The following is an 18,706-nucleotide window of genomic DNA, read 5'->3' as shown; positions in this document are numbered from 1 at the left end:
GCTACGTTAAGAGTCGAATTTTGGCAGCCTCCTCAAAAATCAAACCTGGTGCTAATCTAAAGCCTCACAGAGCAATTCTCCTTGAATATATACCCTTAAAAGGGGAAAGAAAAACCACATCTCTAGCCTCTTCTAGAAAGCCTTCAGCATCTACAGTCTAAGCTACTTAAAGAGAGATACAAGCACAAGAAGATATTCCCATGCCATAGAGCAGCTCTTGCGCTGTGGTTGCACCTTGAACACAACTGAAGGCCTACATTTTAAGATAACCATCACACAGCCTGCATCCATTAGCCTCTCATGGTGGCTCATCATCAGGTTGTCCCTATTGCAATGGCACCACTGGAATTTAAGCTACCATCGCTATGGTGCCAAGCTAACAGCTGACTAAAACCAAGGCATCCACTCCCACCTCCAAGTTACAGCTCCACACAGTTCACTTCCATACTAAGCAGCTCACAAACTGCCTTCAGGCTGGCCTCACACCTCCATCCCTGGGAGGCTGGTTTTAGCCTCCCAGGAGCCAGCAGTAGCTTTTTCTCTTCCTGCTCTTGGACTGCACCTAAACCAAGAGGCTCCAGCATAAAAGTGACCTCTCCATTTCCTGAGTTACGGCATTGCAGACGCATCAACACCAAACTCCTGGCACTCTCCCAGGTGCCCAACACTTCCAAGGAAGCAGGCCTGGCAAAGAGGGAGAGGGCTAGTAAGGATCCTTTATGCTGTTTCACTGTCTGTCTTCAATGCAAATCTTGCCCTTCTCAAACAAAGGCAGAATCACAGAGTGGTTTGTGTTAGAAGGGAGCTTAAAGTTCATCCAGTTCCACCCCCCTGCCATGGGCAGGGACACCTTCCACTAGAGCAGCTTGCTCCAAGCCCTGTCCAACCCAACCTTGAACACTGCCAGGTTGAAGAACTTCTTCCAAAGATCTCATCTCCATCTCCTCTCAGGCAGGTTAAAGCCATTCTCCCTTGTCCTGTCCTTGTCCAAAGCTTCTCTCCAGGTTTCTTGTAGCCCCTTTAGGCACTTGGAGCTACCCTAAGGTCTCCTTGGACCCTTCTCTTCTCTCGGCTGAACAAGCCCAGCTCTCTCAGCCTCTAAGTTCTGCCACACAGTCCCAATTTTCTGGACTCCAGTATTTTGGCACTGTGTCCAAGTGACTAGGAAAGGAATGAATAATGTGATCCTTAGTCTTCAGTCCTCCTCAGTCTACTCCATTTCATAGCCATGGTGGCCTGATCCTCACCAGCAACTCTAGGAATGATTTCCTAATGACTGTGGGGTATTAGCAACAGTGACAACAACAGCTTCCATACTCAGTGCAGCTTTGAACCCTATTAATTGCTTGGCCTCTGCGAGGTCCTGCAGTGAATAGCAGTGAATGGTAATGAGGACAACAGGCCTGATGAGCAGGAAAAAGACAAAAGAAGGGTATTTGCATGTAATTAGGAACAGATGAAGCTCAGACAACGTTATTCAATAGGGAGACATAGTCATCCATAACAAGGCAGGAAAGCCTGACGCCTGCAATATAGAATTTGTGCCATATTTGGACAGCAGTTGGATATGTTCATGTCTTGGACTGATACAGAGACACTTTCTATTCCAACCACCACCTACGGAAGTCCAATTTTATAATAGGCAAGCTAAGTAATTTGCAAAGCAGCTGCAATATTTGCTGACATTTACTTGTGATGCTTTCCTGGGCCCTGGGGAAGTTCAGAAGGACTGGGATGAAGCTAACAGGTATGAAGAGACAAAAAAGTCCTTACAGACCACTTAGCCCATACAAAATAAATGCAAATCCAAAACATGCAATGTTCAAGAAATAATCACAATTTAGGCTAATACTACAGCTTTCTAATGGAATACTAGATGTAGTAGCTGTTTTTATGAGCTGGTGTGGTTGGTTGAGGATGGCTGTGTTTACATGATAGACTTTTCTAAGGCGTTTGATTTCCTCATAACATCAGACTCCAGTTACCAGAGTACGAATTCATGAATTATAGTAGCTTGATTAAAAAATGCCAACTAAATCGTACAAGTTTTAAGACACAAATTCTTATCTAGGTGTTTTTCTAACAGGAATTTATTTCTTGCTCAAGATTCAAACTGAAACAGGGGAAGTTCAGGTTGGATGTAAGGCAGAAGCTCTTCCCTGTGAGGGTGCTGAGGCGCTGGCACAGGGTGCCCAGAGAAGCTGTGGCTGCCCCATCCCTGGCAGTGTTCAAGGCCAGGTTGGACACAGGGGCTTGGAGCAAGCTGCTCTAGTGGAAGGGGTCCCTGCCCGTGGCAGGGGTTGGAGCTGGGTGAGCTTTAAGGTCCCTTCCACACAAACCAGTCTGGGATTCACTACCGAATTCAATGATCAGGGACAGCAGAATCCCCCGTAACAAATTCAACTGGGGGAGTGGGGGGGGGGAAATAAAGATTCCTAAAATAATCTGAAGTTTTCAGGACTGACTTATTTCAGGGTATTAAACTTGGGAACAAACTGTAAGTGATGCTTTCTACACTGGACTTTTATCCTGGACACCAATAACTTTAAACTGACTTTCAGCACAATAACAAAGCCTCAATGCACACTGGCTCCCTACCCATTGGCTAAGGAGGACTAATATGATCTCAAGGTTCATAAACAGGGAAGAACAGTACAGAAGCAGGAAATTGGTACCATTACTTTATCTAGTTTGATGGCAAGCCTGCAACCAGTTTCAGTTTCTATACCTCCAAAAGAGTATTGGCAAAGAAAGGAAGGATTGAAAGATAGCTACAAAAGTGACCCTGGATCTCACAGGGAAGGCACTGAGAAGTTCAGCCAGCTTAGCTTACTGAAGCAAAGATTAAGGCAGTGGTTTAATCTCAGTGCAAGAGCAGGGAAGTGTTTGAGAAGGCAGGACTCTTATTTTGGCCAGCAAAAGCAGGCCGAGAGCCAACGGTTGCAAGTTAAAAATAGACAAAATAAAACTAGGGTAAGTAACCACCAAAACAATTTACTTAAGGATGTGGTGGGTTCTCCTTCATTTGAAATCTCTACAAGAAAAGCCACCGATCCTTTTTAAAAGCCTCTGCTGTTTACTACAGCCTCCAAAGTTCAGCTCATTCTTCTCCCGTGTGTTATAGTCATTTCCCACAGCACAAGCACAGACTTGGACAACCAGAGAAAGTTTTGGTCAAACGGAAACACAACCATGTTCCTTTACCTCAGGGGTCAGGCAGCCCCTAGACAGTAAGTAGCCTACATCCTAAACCCAGCTCAGCTGCCTAAGCACTGCTTCAGGTGTTTGCTTTTTATTCCTTTAAGCCAAATGCAAAAGGAGAGTGTTTGATCCCTGGAGAGGCAAGTGCTTCCCTGCTTCACCTTTCTACACTAGTCAACCTGGGACACCTACTCAAACTCTGCATTCAGGCACCTTGCACCTTCCTGCTTTGGGAAGAGGACCCAAAAGTGACCATCTGGAAGCACCCAAACCCAAAGCCTGTCCCAGGCTGCTTCTGCAGAGGGACCACAGTAACTACCTTCATGGAGGTGAAGTTCCGTGGCCGGTCAAACTGGAACTCCATTTCAACATAGCCCGTGCTGAAGCTCTCGTTCTTCCAGCCCACGTAGTCATAGCCTGGCCACACACGGTACTGGTGGCTCTGTGTGAAGTCATCCAGGCCCAGCACCCCGTCCGTGAGCTGGCCCAGGCCACCGTACAAGTGCCTGCCAGGAAAGGAGCAGGAGTTAGGCAGGATTCCAGCCAGGAGAGCTCAGACGTGAAAGAACACGGGTCCTTCACCTGGTACTAGGAAAACACAGGTTTATCTACTCTTAATCCATCTTGGATAAACCATCTCCTGCTTTTATGCAACATCTGCTTTATCTTGTTCAGGCTGGGCTGTTAGAGTCTTTCCCTGCTTAGGAAAGGCAGAAATTTTGCCCTGATCTCAAGCACTGACAGCAAAGCCAAGCCATGAGCAAAGTCTCTTGAGAATGGAAGCAGACTACAGAAAATGATACTGTACACTCTCCAAACAGAGCTTTAATTGCAGCATTTCACCATGGAGCTGCATGGCAGGAACTGCTCCATCCCATCCTGGGGGAACCAGTGGGGAAAGTTTTGCAAGCAGGCTCAGAAAAGCAGGAGAGAGCAGTGAGACCATGGGCAGCTCACCCAGCCACAGCCAGTTCTAACTGGGATCAGCTCTGGAATTGCTCCTTGTGCAAGAGCATGTTATCAACTCAGACCCTCCAACCCAGGACTCTGCCTCACTGCTCTTCCTATCTTGAGAGTGCAGAGCTCACTACACAGTTTTTCGGCACCAAGATGCCAGATGTGGTTCCCTCCATCCCTGCCACATCCCCCAGCAGGGAAAGCACAGACACTTCAGCTGCGTTAGTGCTGAACTTGCTCCCTGGACCTGTTTCAGGGTCAGCTGCCTCCAGGCAGTCTGTAAGCAGGGCTGCTGCTACCCACACTGCAGCTCTGCAAGCTCGCCCCAGGTGAGCCTGCTGTCAGCAGGATCTGCACAGGTATGCATGCCTTTGAACTTCAAAACAGGATTTACAGCTGGAAGTGGCAACTCCTGCTTCCAGGCTGGTCAGACTTGGAGGCAAAGCAGTTTGGAAGAGTCCTTGCTTAGCACACTGGGGTTTATGTCTACATCTGTAGCTTCCTGCCACTCCCCAGCAGACAGGCTCCCTGGATTAGTGCTGGGCAGCAAAGAGCAGTACCTGTATGTTCCTGCATATAAAAACCTATTTCTTTAAATATCCAATCCCTACTAATACCTAAAGCATCAGATATTAACATGTAAAGACATTGTCACCCAATACCTTGTAACATCCTAGAAGGGCAAGGAATGTACTTTCCACCCTGTTATTTTAATCTCCAGCATGATAGAACACAGTTCAGTTTAGGAAAAAAAATCACCTCTAAGCATAAAAATCTTTTAGGCAACAGTTAAAAAAAATCAGGGAGTTACTGACAACTGAACAGGAGATAAAATAAAAGCACCCCAAGTCAGTGGATGGCACCAGGTCTCTGAACAGACCCTGTGAGATCACTTAAGCACATTCCTGCACACACAGGGATCTGCTGCCTCAAGAAGATACCCATGCCCCTGTCTGTCAGGTTTCAAGCCACTGAAGCACACTCAGATCTGTTTTTATAGCAAGGAAAGTGGTTACACTGAATGTCTGAAAGTTCAGCCAGTTATTTAACATTTCAGATACAGACTCTTAATGAACTCTCCTTCCTTGAGAATTAACTACTGGGTAAACAAGAGACACCTCAGAATGTCAATAGATGCCACCCTACCTAATGTCAGTGACATGAAAAATTAACAGACCTTGTAATAAGCTCCCAAACTCCAGGCACTTTTTGATTCCAAATTGGAAAAGCATCATACCCCAGAGATCTTTACAGTGAGTGATCAGCCACCTTCCTCTCACACCACATTGGCAGTGGTGCCTCTGCTGACCTGCAGCTTCTCCCAGGGAGTGATGCAGTTTTCCAAGTTGTTTCAAGTCCATCAGAGCTTTGTTTTCAAACCCAACATCTCCAATCTGTCCAGAAGCTCACAGGTATCAAGTGCAGGCCTAGAGCTCAGGTGCTGCACACTTCCTCGGGTGCCCAGTTTACCCTGCAGACCTCCTGCAATAGTTTAAGATGCAGCCTGCTAGAGAGTGCATTTTGCATATCCAACTGCAAAAGCAACAAAAGTTAATGAAGAGGGGAAGGACCTTCATCTGCTCCAGGGACACTGGGACTGAAGTATCAACGACAGCTTAATATTATCCCTGAACCAACAAAGAAATCAGTGCAATGAACATGGTCACAATTAGAAACCAAGAGCAACAAGGGCTTTTAAGGCAATTGGACACATCATGTGTATCCTCACATCATGTAAAGACAGAAGCTATGAACAAAGACAGCCCTTAGCTGTACAAGGACACACTCTTTAAAGAGAAGCAACAACTTCCAAGAACCAAAACCATTCTTTCTTTCTTTCCAGCCTTTGTGATCTGGGGGAAATGACTCTGATGCATCCTGAGCCCAAACCCTCCATTAAAAGAGCAACTAACAACATGCTAAAGGCCTCGAATAACAAATCCATGATGCTTTGGAGAACTAGTAGACTAGCTTGCAGCTCTGGAGGTCTCAAAGAAGTGTTTGGGATGCAAGATACTAGTGACAGGGTAAGTAGGAAAGAAGTAACTTGCACAGTGACCGAGAGAGAACAGGACGACTTCTCCCACCTGCGCTCCTGGTAGCCATCATAGGTCGAGTCATTCAGATAAACGATGGGGGAGCCAGGAGCCGCTATTGTCCCTCCTTCAGGGATGCTATAGGATGCCAAACCATCTAAAAAAGAAGGCCATATACCTCAGAAATACAGCAGCAGTAGCCTTCCATCACCTCTGTCCATATGATCCTTTTACTTATGATGTGGACCAACAGAAGCAGTTCCGTGGGCCTGGGATTCCCTCTGCATACATGGGACACGGGTGAGTCCCAGTGAGCATTGTGCAAGGACTACTTTCCAGTGCCAGGCATGGAAATTGGTACTTACCATGCCAGACACAGCCATAGAGCTCCACCCTCATACAGACAGTCATTGGCACCTTTGTCACAGGCATCACCCGGATAAAACGTGCAATGATGGGAGGCCGAAGATCTTTCAAGACCACGTCGTAAGTGTCGACATTCCCTTGGATCACCTGGAGAAGAGAGATCCTTACCAGCAACTGCTCCCCATCATGCTGTTCACCTGTACACTGGTGCACTTGTACCCCATCATCTGAGCCTGAGGAGCTTCCCTGTGCAGTATCTGCAGAGGGTTACCTGCTGCTGCTCCCCTCCTACCTGGTACATGGCTTACAGGGTGATGGGTGCTGCCATTTCACCTCCTGACCACTGCAGAGGAGAAAGGTAGGTAGGAGATGAATGAATACGTAGACTACACATTGCAGAGAGCTCCAGTTACTAGTACATAAGCTTTCTTCAAGTGAACCTCCATGTACATTCTAACACCAGGAAACCAAGCACTTGCCCTCATCACTAGATGCCTGGTGGAGAGTCATGATATCCCTTCTCTATAACCCAGCAATATTCCAGAGGTGCTGCTCTGCTTGGGAATGAAGGTGCAATCAGCTGCAGAGCGGATGTCTTGTGTTCAGCATGGCTACAGTCAGCTCATCCTGCTGAGGTGCAGTCCGACATGGCAGCAACTTCAACCCTCCCCTTCACCACAGTTCTGGGAACAGTCCACTGTTTGGACAGTCAGTGTGTGGAAAGAGCTGATGCTGTCAAAGCCCCAGCACTGCACTAAAGGGATTTCTTTTAGAGGATTTGGACCTATGGAAACAAAATGAGAACATTTTTGATACCAGAAGTGTGAATTACAAGTGTGAGAGGGGAGAGCTCAATGGGGGTGTGGCTGGAGAGTCTGGTGAGAAGTGAAAGACCTTCTTGTATCACAAAAAATTAGTCACTCAGAAGACTGCACTGCCTTGAAGAAGAGGCAGCCACATCTGGTGGCTGATGGAGGTGCACTGGGCTGCACCAGGTGCAGATGGAGGTGCAAGATCCAAATCTACTTATCTGTATGCATTAGGAAGACCTCTTCCAGTGCTGCAGCTGATGCCAAATCACTGCTATTTCAGTGAGACTCCATGAACCTAACTTGACATGTCTCTGTTCAAGGTCACACAAATGGTTTCAGCCAAACAAGCCAAACCCACCCCTTCCCTGTGCTGCTAGCTTTCAACATGCACCATATGCTGCTCCTCACCAGGAACAGCATCTCCAGCTTTAATTTGCTCAGTAAAGGCAAAAAGACAGTTTGTTGTCCCCTTATCTCTAACACCAGTTAAGGATGGCGCACTGGGCTGCACCAGATAGCAGATAGACCAGGGAGCCACCTACACTGGCTCCACAAGACCTTCCTGATAGGAGATAAAACCCAAGAGGACACAGCATACGGCAGAATAGCCCACATCTTCATCACAGAAGTTGGACAGAACCTCTGGGGCTGATCATTTGTCAGGGAATCTCTGAGGTAGCAAATGTCCCTACCCATGGCAGGGGGATTGGAACTGGATGAAGTTTAAGATCCCTTCCAACCCAAACCACTCTGATTCTGTATGTCAAGCCAGAAAATTCTAGATGGACACAGGGCTGGACAGAGAAGGAAGAAAGCCTTCCCCCTCAGAAACAAGTACCTTCGCACTAGCTCCACAGTGGATGAGCTGACATGCTTGTCCTGTCCAGACATCTTCTGAGCGAAGCAAAGGAGAACGCACCCTTTGTGTGGCACCTCCACAAGGTGGGGTTGCTGCTACTGAGCACAGGTTTCTCAGAGCCCAAAACCCCAAAGTGAATCAGCTGTGTGTGGAACAACAGTTCCCAACTCAGCACCAGTTTCCAGCCCCAGGCACTACTGATGCCAGTGTTCTCAACATCACAGATGAAGCAGTGCTGCTCTTAAACAACTGCTGATGGCTGGTAACAGAAACTGAGGGACCAGAACTTAACACTGCTGCGCCATGCAACATTAGTGCCAATGGAGAGGTCCATCCTTAACTGGTGTCAGAGATAAGGGGACAACAAACTGTCTTTTTGCCTTTTACTGAGCAAATTAAAGCTGGAGATGCTGTTCCTGGTGAGGAGCAGCCTATGGTGCATGTTGAAAGCTAGCAGCACAGGGAAGGGGTGGGGGGTTTGGCTTGTTTGGCTGAAACCATTTGTGTGACCTTGAACAGAGACATGTCAAGTTAGGTGCATGGAGTCTCACTGAAATAGCAGTGATTTGGCATCAACTGCAGCACTGGAAGAGGTCTTCCTAATGCATACAGATAAGTAGATTTGGATCTTGCACCTCATTCCAAGGTCTGAATTATTTTACAGGACATTTGACCTGAGAGCAGGGCTGCTGAAATATGGATTCCCTGCTGGAATATGCCCCTTACTGGTGACACATTTGGAAAAACATGTCTTACGGAAAGTAATTTTCCAGAGGAGTTGAAATGGCAGGAATTGCACCCATTGTGTATGTCCAGAACAGCAGGAGCAGAGGAGCAGAAGCATCTTCTCTAAGGATACCAAGAGGAAAAGCTTTTTGGTCCCATGCAATGGGGAACAGGTACAAACACACAGAATATATGTGGAATTCCCCATACATAGAACAGAATAGAGTACAGCTCAAACTTATCATTCACATCATACACAGCTGAATGTGTGTTCATTACCTTATCTTGGCCTAAGAGGGAAATCTTGCAAAAACTGACCCATACTAAATGATAACATCTGACACTAACACAGTCCTGAGTGTCCCAGATCGCTGCTCTGCACAGGACCAGAGTGGGAGACAAGGAGCTGCTTGTGGACAGTGTAGGCTATTGAATTCTGGTGTAACTCAACATGCAAACAGACTTTACCAAAGGAAGTGCCAATGAAGAACAATTAAATGGAGTTTAAACTTCCCCTCCCATCCTGCAAATACACCAAAAAGCGAGGGATGGGCAAGACAAAGGTAACGGTCAAATGGCTGGTCAAAGGTCTGAGCAAGCAATTCATTAACAAGCTAGAAGATATCCTAATACTGAATACAGACCCCACTGTGACTTGTAAAGCACCCCCCCAGCGCAAGAAAATATCATTCAGTACCTTTCCAATCCCGCTTAGGTCTTCAGACTCAGGTCTGGAGAAAGCAGGAGACACCTGTGGTGAGCTGGGAAGCCTCTTTGAGTGTGTGCTCAGCACATTTCCTACCTTCTAAACTCCTTCCTCCTCATTGCTCCTTACATTGAGCTTTGCTATCAAACACACAGAAACACATCTCCATTCCCTGCCATCCTTTTCCCCTTTTTTAACTACTAAGTAGCAGGCATATGGTTTGCAGCTTCCAATTTAGGAGCCAGTGTCTGGCTGGTAGAGGGGCATTCATGTTTTAATACGGACAGAAAGAGTGAAGAGTCACAGCTTTCACTCACAGCAATGGTTGGGATTTGGGGGATCAGGTCAGAGGAGGAACAGTCCAACACCACAGCAAACACAGGACTAAGGCAGAGGATGCCTTACAGAGAAGAGTCAGGACACAGTATGGTGCACAAAGCAGTCCATAGAGGACGCGACACAATCCAGTTCCTCCACACTCACCTTCACTCCCTGGCGGTCCTTCCAGGAGACCCAGCGCTCGCCGTTGCGGCTGTAGTCGATGCGGTAGGCGCGGGCAAACTCCTTGCCTGTGGCATGGGCATGCCGTCCCTGAGTGCCAACCAAGGTGATGAAAAACAGCTTGTGCAGGTCGATTTGGAGGAACTGGACATCTTCTGGTTGCAGCAAGCCAGCTGGGCACCAGGCTCCATCGCCCTCTTCCCTTTGTAACCTGAGGGGAAAAGCACACACATGAGAAGTGTCACTTCAAGGACCTTAGGAAAGCACCTTGAAGCTTAGGGAATTGGGAGAAAGAAACTAAATCAGCAAGAGACACCTGAATCCCAGCCTGGCTTGTGTTGGAAGGGACCTTAAAGCTCCTCCAGCTCCAACCCCTGCCACGGGCAGGGACACCTTCCACTAGAGCAGCTTGCTCCAAGCCCCTGTGTCCAACCTGGCCTTGAGCACTGCCAGGGATGGGGCAGCCACAGCTTCTCTGGGCACCCTGTGCCTGCGCCTCACCATCCTCATTGGAAAGCATTTTCTCCTTAGACCCAATGTAAACCTGCTGTCTTTCAGTTTAAATCACTGCCCCATGCGAAGTTACCTACAAGCTTGGCTTGCAGGACCCTGCATGCTCTCTGCACCTGGGCTGTACTGCAGGCAGCTTGTACCTGGGGCTCTCCCCTCCCTGTTTCCCCAGTGATACTTGCCATGGTGGATGTCTTCTACAGCAAAGTGCTAAACCTTTTGCTATTTCTGTAGGACAACTCAGCAAGGCAGACAAAGAACTTACGACTGTGGCTACAAGTGTTGTGAACAGAAATGCTTACTGTGTGGCTGCACACAGAACACTTTATCAGATGTATTCCAAGCAGTCAGCACTGCCTGACCAGGTCAGGGGGACATTAAGAAAAGCTCTGCCCATCTACAAATTATTCTGGGTCATCTCAACCTATCTTCCACATTTCCAGCAGAGCTGCTTGTGCAGAACACTGCTGGGGGTACAGTGTGAAGGTCTCTGCTTCCAAGTTGAACACTGTGGCACCAGCTCAAAGATTAAAGCTTTTATCCTTAATGATGGCCACTGCCATCAGCAGAACCCCTGAAGGAGCCACGCTGCCTTCCCTGGGTGCCTGTAGGCTCCCTGTGCAAGCCACAAGGTGGTGAGAGTTCTAAATGTATCCACATACCATAAGACCCTGTGGGCTTCCTAGCAAAAAGCATTTCCCAGGAAACAGGAAGGCCTTGAAGTGTCCTTGTCTTTTGGACAGTTATCTAATGGATGGGATCAGTGAGTGCCAAGCCCCATGCATCAAGGAATGCAGTACCCAGAAGAGACACTGAAGGTCAAGGCACAGGTTAGATTTTTGTCTCAGCTGTTTGTGCCAGACTGTCTTACAGTGAAGTGGCAAGTAAATGAAGTTGTAAGGAAGGAAGTGAAGACTGTGAAGTGACAGGGACAGACATCTGCATAGGACAACTATGACCTCTAACAAAATGAGGTCAGCTAGAGGATGCCTTCATGTCTTCACCCTGTGGATACCCAGCTGCCCCGGTAAAGAGATGATGATAACAGATGGTGATACCTGAAGTATTTCCAAACTGCAAATAAGTCATCCCTCAGGGAACAAAGTGAGTTTCCCAGCTTTCAGACCCATAGGTGTGTTCAAACTCCACTAAAACACACGACATTGGGCATCTTTGCTCTACCACAGACTAACTAAAAACATAATCAAGCACTAGGAGAATTTTATGATTTTTGACTGCCCAAATTCACCATAAAAATGAAAGTATCATAATTAACCTGAAATTAATCTGCATTGAGCTCTGGGGCAGCAGCACAAGAGGGACATGGAGCTGCTGGAGCGAGGCCAGAGGAGGCCATGGAGATGCTGCGAGGGCTGGAGCAGCTCTGCTCTGGAGCCAGGCTGAGAGAGCTGGGCTGGGGCAGCCTGGAGAAGAGAAGGCTCCTGAAAGGGAGACCTGAGAGCAGCTCCAGTGCCTGAAGGGGCTGCAGGAAACCTGGAGAGGGGCTTGGGACAAGGGATGTAGGGACAGGCCAAGGGGAATGGCTTTAACCTGCCCGAGGGGAGACTGAGATGAGCTCTTAGGCAGAAGCTCTTCCCTGTGAGGGTGCTGAGGCACTGGCACAGGGTGCCCAGAGAAGCTGTGGCTGCCCCACCCCTAGCAGTGTTCAAGGTCAAGTCGGATGGGGCTTGGAGCAAGCTGCTCTAGGGGAAGGTGTCCCTGCCCGTGGCAGGGGTTGGGACTGGATGAGCTTTAAGGTCCCTTCAACCCAAATCAGGCTGGGATTCTGTTTTCCTATCTGACTTGCACCAAAGCTGCAGGAATGTTTGATACCATCATTATAACCAATTCCAAGGTAACTTATTTTTATAAGTATTCTGCAAATCATCAATGAGTAGCTCTGAGAGAAACACAATGACAACAGAAAAAGAAAAGCCAATGACAACTGTAGTGCTGCTTGATACTGAAAGAAAATCCTTCAATTGCTTTATAACAATTCCTTAACTCTGCAGTTCCCAGGTTTTTGAGTCAAAGTGGACGCAGCCCATTTCCTCAATAGGATGCTGTGGAAAAGTTCATCCTTGTAAATGATTTCCTATTATTTAGTTTAAAGCTCCCTACACGAATCCCAGGGGCACTGTCCCAAGCTGACCTGTCAGCCGCAATCCATTCGAGATTTATTCACAGGATGAGGGTTGGAAGCAACCTCTGGAAATCTCAAGTCCAGTCTCTGGCTCACAGCAGGGCTAACTCAAGGCTATGGTGTGCTACTCAAGGCTTTGTACAGCCAAATCCAGAGTCCACCCCTCAATATTGAATCAGGATTTCCTGTATTACAGCTTGAGACCATGACCATTGCCTCCTGGTCTTTCACTATCCTCTAACTAGATTTAAGCAGTGAACGAGCTAAGCAAAGAGGTTTCTTTAAGGGTGAGGGACGTTCTTCCTCAATCACATACTGGATATCTAGAAGGAAAAATGATGACATTTTCACTGGAGATGAACCCACCTTGCATACTGGGGCCCTGTGGAATCATACCACTGGCTGGAAGCTGTGATGTCTTCATCTCGTATCGTCCCTTCGTGCATACCCAAAGGGTAACGGCATATAGCTGAAAATGGGAACACAAGCCAGGCCAACAGATCAGTACCAATTCCTTCCACATCACCAGACAAGTTTAATTAAAAGGCTATTATGCCTAGAGAATAAACATGGGAATGATAAAATAGAGAATGCAAATAAAAAGGATTAAGTACTTTATAATTACTATAAACTGAAATTATAAGTCGTGAAATGCACTCACAGCATCATTCAGCAGAGTCCTGACAGGGCAAAAGCTTTACAAAGAAACCCTTTAACAGGAAATCCAAAGCCATGCTATGGTACTGGTTGCGTGGACCTACTTTACAATGAAAAGTTATCAATAATGAGGAGACATAAAATGGAATCATTTGTTAAAGAGTTTTCTTCTTCTGGAACAAACTGGTTGCTTGACTTGCATTCAAATAGGAGCAATTATCATCTTCATCAGGCCAGTTACAAGTGAGAAGTTAATCTGCCATTATTCTAAATGACTAGAACCTTAGGGAAATATCTGCTCTGTTGTGTCACTGCAGATTGTAGCTTACATTTGAGCACAAGACCTGGCCATGCACACTGCTCCATTCCAGTCTGTTCCCAGCCTCAACTGGAGCAGGCATCTCTCTCCAGGCACGAGAACATGCTCAGACTTGGTGCCTCTGGGGAGTACACATACAACTGGTTCGAGCCATGGAGCTCTACAAGCTCCATACAGCTCAATACACCAAAGCCAGTGCAGACAGAGCTCACAGATCCACGCTGGCAAAGTTCTCTCCCCTGACACGAGCTTTTAAACATGTCTTGGAATACTAAAGATGCTTCAGAGAACTCAGGATCTTAATGCATTCATTAAGGCTCAGGATTCAAACCAGGCAAGCAAGATATTTTTGTCAGACTGACATCAACAGCAGATTATAAAGAAAGTTATACGGGATTAAATGATGAAACAATTAAAAGACCAAAACACCATCAAGGGCATGTCCAGGAAAGAAGGAAAGGGACTTCTCAAGCTCCTTGCCTTCATAGCAGCCCAACAGCCCCAGCTCAGCCCCTATCTGCAGGGACACAAGAAAGTGCCACATGTGCTTCAGTTACTCCATGGCACACCTGCTGCTGCATCCTCACTGCCTGCCCCCAGCCAGGGCACTGCCGTGGCCGTGCTCCTCATTTCTCTACCTCAGGACTGCCTCCCTTGTGGCAAACCCAGACCAAGCTGTTCTCGAGGCTCAGCTACTACCAGACAAGACAGAGGCATCAAACTCACCACAGAGAACAAGTCACCACGGGCCAAATAAGTGCCTGACACATTTCAGTGTAAAACTGTTTGCATTGTCAGGCACAGTCTCAGTGAATGTGTCATCTTGTAAAGGAGACAGTGGTGAGGTGACAGCGTTTGCTGATGATACCAGCATATAGTAGAAAAATCAAATTATGGGAATACAGACAAAACAAACTAGTAAACGCCATTACACCACCAGTTATATTCATGGTCAGATGTTGGTCAGATACAGAATAGAGCTCTTACTTCTTTCTTCTCCCATCAAAAGGCAGAGAAGGCAGCACAGATGAGGTAAGGAAAGATCAGCAGGCTCATCGTTACAAAAGAGAAAAGTGAAGCATGACAAAGATATTTATATCATAAACAATTACTCACTGCCTCTAAAAATACCAGAGGCAGAAAGCATCAAGAGATCAGGTAGCAGAGTTCAAACCCAACATATGCATCCTTCACCTACTGAGCGCTCTGAATGCCAAAGGTGCACATGGCACAAAAATCACCCAGACACACACTGCCACAAGCCAACACACAAGGGGTAGCCCAAAAAGATCCTGCCCAGCAGAGTGCAGAAGCCCAGAGCACGCATGGGGTAGAGTAATGCTGTGTGCCTGCCCATGTGTGTATCCTTCCCAAGCCAGCAGGGATGGGACCCTGCTGGAGTCAGGACACCAGGCTGGATGGGCCTCTGGTCTTACCCAGAACATTCATTCATACATCTGAGATTTCTTAAGAGGCCTGTTTACAGAAGAACTCACTGTGAAGCAACTCGTATCTGGCTGGGATCAGGCATGATGAGTGTGCAGGCTGAAAGCCAGCCGAGAGCTCTAATCCTGCTCTGACACTGAAGGAAGCTTAGTAACCAAAGTAGCCTCCACTGTCTTCAGTCTTCCCTGTCCCACCAGTACAACCTGGTTTATTGCTGGGTAGCCAATACAGTTCTAGTTGTTGAACCATGGGTAAACACCTGAAGGTCTTCCAAAAGGGTGGAGCTGTCTGAAAGCAGAAAGGGGCTTGTGTGTTTCTGCAGTGGGAGTCCTGTCTGGTCGCATTATTTAAAGGTCAAGTGCACACCATACAGCAACACCAGCTGGAGAGCTGGCTAATTGGGAGGGACTCCAGGGGACTCAGCCTTATAGCAATCCTTAACAAAACTCCTTTGTCCACAGACCCAGGGATGGCAGATGGAAGCCAGAGCGTCCCTGGCACCAAGAAAGGATGCACTCTACAGGTGGCTGTGGCTCTCACCAAAGTAAGCAGCACGAGGCTCTCACCAAGATGCACATCTTCTCATCCAAAACCACTCTTGGGTTCTGTTTAGGTGCCACCAGGACTCCTGCTCAGATATCCCTGACCCTCTACTACGCGCTGAGGGACACACTCACCTGCCATGCAGAGAGCATACACTGAGGCTCAGAGAAGTGTCACAGCTCACCTCTGTTAGTGAGGTCAAACAGCTGATGCTAGGCAAAAGGACTCCACAGAATCCTTCCTACATAGGTCTGAAATCACCCACAAAGCAGCCTCTTTGGTGTAGAAGGCAATGCAGAACATGCTTCAGACCACTCCTGGAGCAGAGCAGGAGGTCAAGATAATCCCAGCAGGGCATCACAGCCAGGGAGCATCATCCAGACCACAGGTGTGATGGATTTCAGCTGGGAAGAGAACACATGCAGCCCCTGGGGGCAGAGAGGGCTGAACAAGCAGAGCTGCTTGAAGAAACGAGTGAGCAAAGCTACATGCTGCTTCCTTGGTGGAAAAGATGACTCCAAAGTGTGGGACCACAGCACTGTGCTCAGATCCCATCCACCTCCCAGGATCTGGTGGGGGGAAGCTATTCCTGCACCTTTGTGCTGCACCTTCAGTAGTTCCCACCATCAAAAGGAATCTGCATGTGACTGACTCTCTGGCTGCTGGCTTCTTTCTTCTTCCACTACATTTTAACCATCAAAAGGAGAGAGTAACCCCAGTTCAAAGTTGGACTGTGTGGGGTGTACAGTGCAGGGAAGGGCTGTGTAAGGGGGGAGCACAGACCTTGCTGAGTCTCCCACAGGCCTCACTTCACTTCTGGCTGGCTGCAGCACAACCTCAAACCTCTACAAAGATCCACAGGCCAGAGCAGGGTCAGGGCCAGACACAGTTAAAGGCCTCCAAACAAAGACAGCCAGCCCCAGCAGAGCAAAGGAAGGCCTTCAGGGTAGCACTGCTGCCTCAACACACCTTCAGCCAAGCTGGAAAAGGATTACACTCATGTTTTCACAGACTGTCTCCAGCTCAAACCACCTCATTATGGGGATTTTTGCAGTATATTGCAGACCATTACCTTACTCATCTCCATCATGATTCTAACTTGCCAAGTGCTGTAGGGTAAGAGGTCAGGCCTTCCACAGGGACTCATAGGCTCATATCCCTGTCTCCACTCTAGCTTTGTGCCAAGTAGGGTTTTCTACCTTTCCTTCCACACTTCTCTCTCCAGAACCCCTCTTACTGGCTGGGAGTGCTGTGGCTTGTGCTTTGCTAGCTGGCAATTTGCTTTCCACAGCATCTCCGAGCCAGTCTAGAGCCAGGTTTGCTCTGCAGGCCAAACGGTCAGCGATGAAGGGACAACCAGAGCCCAAGCTGCAGAGAGCACAGACCCTCTGGGTGGGCAGGGATGGAATATACCCATGTGCATGAGCCCTCCTGGGGCTGACAGGAGAGGTGTCCCATTCCAGCACAGCAGTGCAGGGGAGGACACTCAGGCACTACGTTAGTGATTTTATTTACACGCATTCATTACATTCACCATGAGAGGCAAAGAAAGGCTGAGGACGAGCACATGAAAGGTGGGAGATGAGAGTCCTCTCCCAGCCTGGCAGCTCCCTACCAGGGTTGACTTCGGCGCCCGCTGGCTCAGGCAGGGAGGCCAGCAGCAGCATGCAGAAGATCATGGTAGCGATCGGAGGTGCTGCGCAGGGTCAGATGGGTGCGAGTCCTTCAAACACAGCAGCTGCCATCTACATCTCTGAAAAACAAAGCAAAGAGACACGATGAGAGAGCCCTCCACAGACAGGACTCCCCTGTCCTGCAGGCTGGCTCTACTGTCCTTGCCTTGTGATGGGTTGGGCAATCTTCCATGCCTTCAAGAGGGTCTTGACCTCAGCCCTACTCTGAGCCATGCCCTCATCAGAGGCTTAGTGAAGAACCAAGGACTGCCCAGCTACGTACACTATCTCTAAAGCTATTCATGGAAACTGGCTTTCAGAAGCTCAGCTCCTACAACTACCATGCAGGCATACTCTCAACCGCTTTTAACCAAGTCCCAGTGTAAGGTAATCTGTCCCCATCAATTCTTCACCCTCCTCATTACATTAACAAGCACTGAAGCTGCATCTACAGTGAACCTGGACAGTCCAACCAGGGCTCATCCACCCAATGCACATCTCTATCAGCACCAGCTCTCTACTCCAAGGAGCCAAGTGGGCACTCTGGAGCTTATCATACAACTGCAAGATAAATGTCTAAAACAGGGTGAAAATACTCTCTCCCTACACGTCCACACTGCTGCCACAAGAGCATGTGCACTCCCACATGCAAGCACACTTCATTTCCTGTTTGGAAACAAGGAAAATAGCAGAGGGCTTAAACTCTGGCAATTCCAGTGGAAAGCCACGATAACACCTAAAGGAACACAAGGTCATCTCAGCAGTATGTGAATGCTTTGTGTCCACATTCACTGCAAAGAGCCTCGGGAGGCTCCCATCCTGGAGGGGAGCTTTACAGAAGGCAGGTTAGAGGCTCTGTCTCCTAGTGAAACGTCAGGCAGAAAACAAAGCAATAAATGAGAAAGTTGCCAGGGCCAGGGGGTGTTTGCTCAAGAATCCTCAGAGTAGTAGTAAAAAGGCAAAACTGAGTATTAGGTTTTGTTAGTAAAGGAAGAGAGGATATGAAAGGGCCCATCGCGATGCCAGTGCATACATGCGTGCAAGAGCATCAGATGCCATTAGCTCAGAGGTTTCTAACAAAAGGCTGTATTTTTTTCCACCCAACAGAATTAAACTGTGCAAGTCGGAGCCCTGAGTTGCCCTGGATACCAAAACAGTCGGATAGATTCACAACAGAAAGGCACAGCACAGCTTCTTAAACCCAATGGTAAAACCTTTGGCTCAGGACCCCCCGCCCCCCCCAGACTGCTG

General features: G+C 47.9%; 1 protein-coding gene across 4 annotated transcripts in view; it reads right to left on the bottom strand.

Annotated features, from left to right (window-relative positions):
- LOC130598161 (discoidin domain-containing receptor 2-like) overlaps positions 1–18,706 on the bottom strand; it is a 59,314-nt gene that overhangs the window by 15,269 nt on the left and 25,339 nt on the right. For all 4 annotated transcript variants that reach the window (XM_057407320.1, XM_057407319.1, XM_057407321.1 and 1 more), the window contains exons 2-7: positions 17,398–17,535; positions 13,184–13,286; positions 10,147–10,375; positions 6,560–6,707; positions 6,246–6,351; positions 3,521–3,707 (exon numbers count right to left, since the gene is read on the bottom strand). In XM_057407320.1, coding sequence (XP_057263303.1) covers positions 3,521–3,707; positions 6,246–6,351; positions 6,560–6,707; positions 10,147–10,375; positions 13,184–13,286; positions 17,398–17,461 — 837 coding nt within the window. In that variant the 5' untranslated portion in view covers positions 17,462–17,535. The remainder of the gene's footprint in view (positions 1–3,520; positions 3,708–6,245; positions 6,352–6,559; positions 6,708–10,146; positions 10,376–13,183; positions 13,287–17,397; positions 17,536–18,706) is intronic.

This window comes from Pezoporus wallicus, unplaced genomic scaffold, assembly GCF_028554395.1.
Source record: "Pezoporus wallicus isolate ANWC-B61680 ecotype Strahan unplaced genomic scaffold, APGP_CSIRO_Pwel_v1 contig_8234, whole genome shotgun sequence".
Classification (NCBI taxonomy): Eukaryota; Metazoa; Chordata; class Aves; order Psittaciformes; family Psittacidae; genus Pezoporus; species Pezoporus wallicus.
Note: the sequence above shows the minus strand (reverse complement) of the source record. Positions and strands in the feature narration are given on the sequence as shown.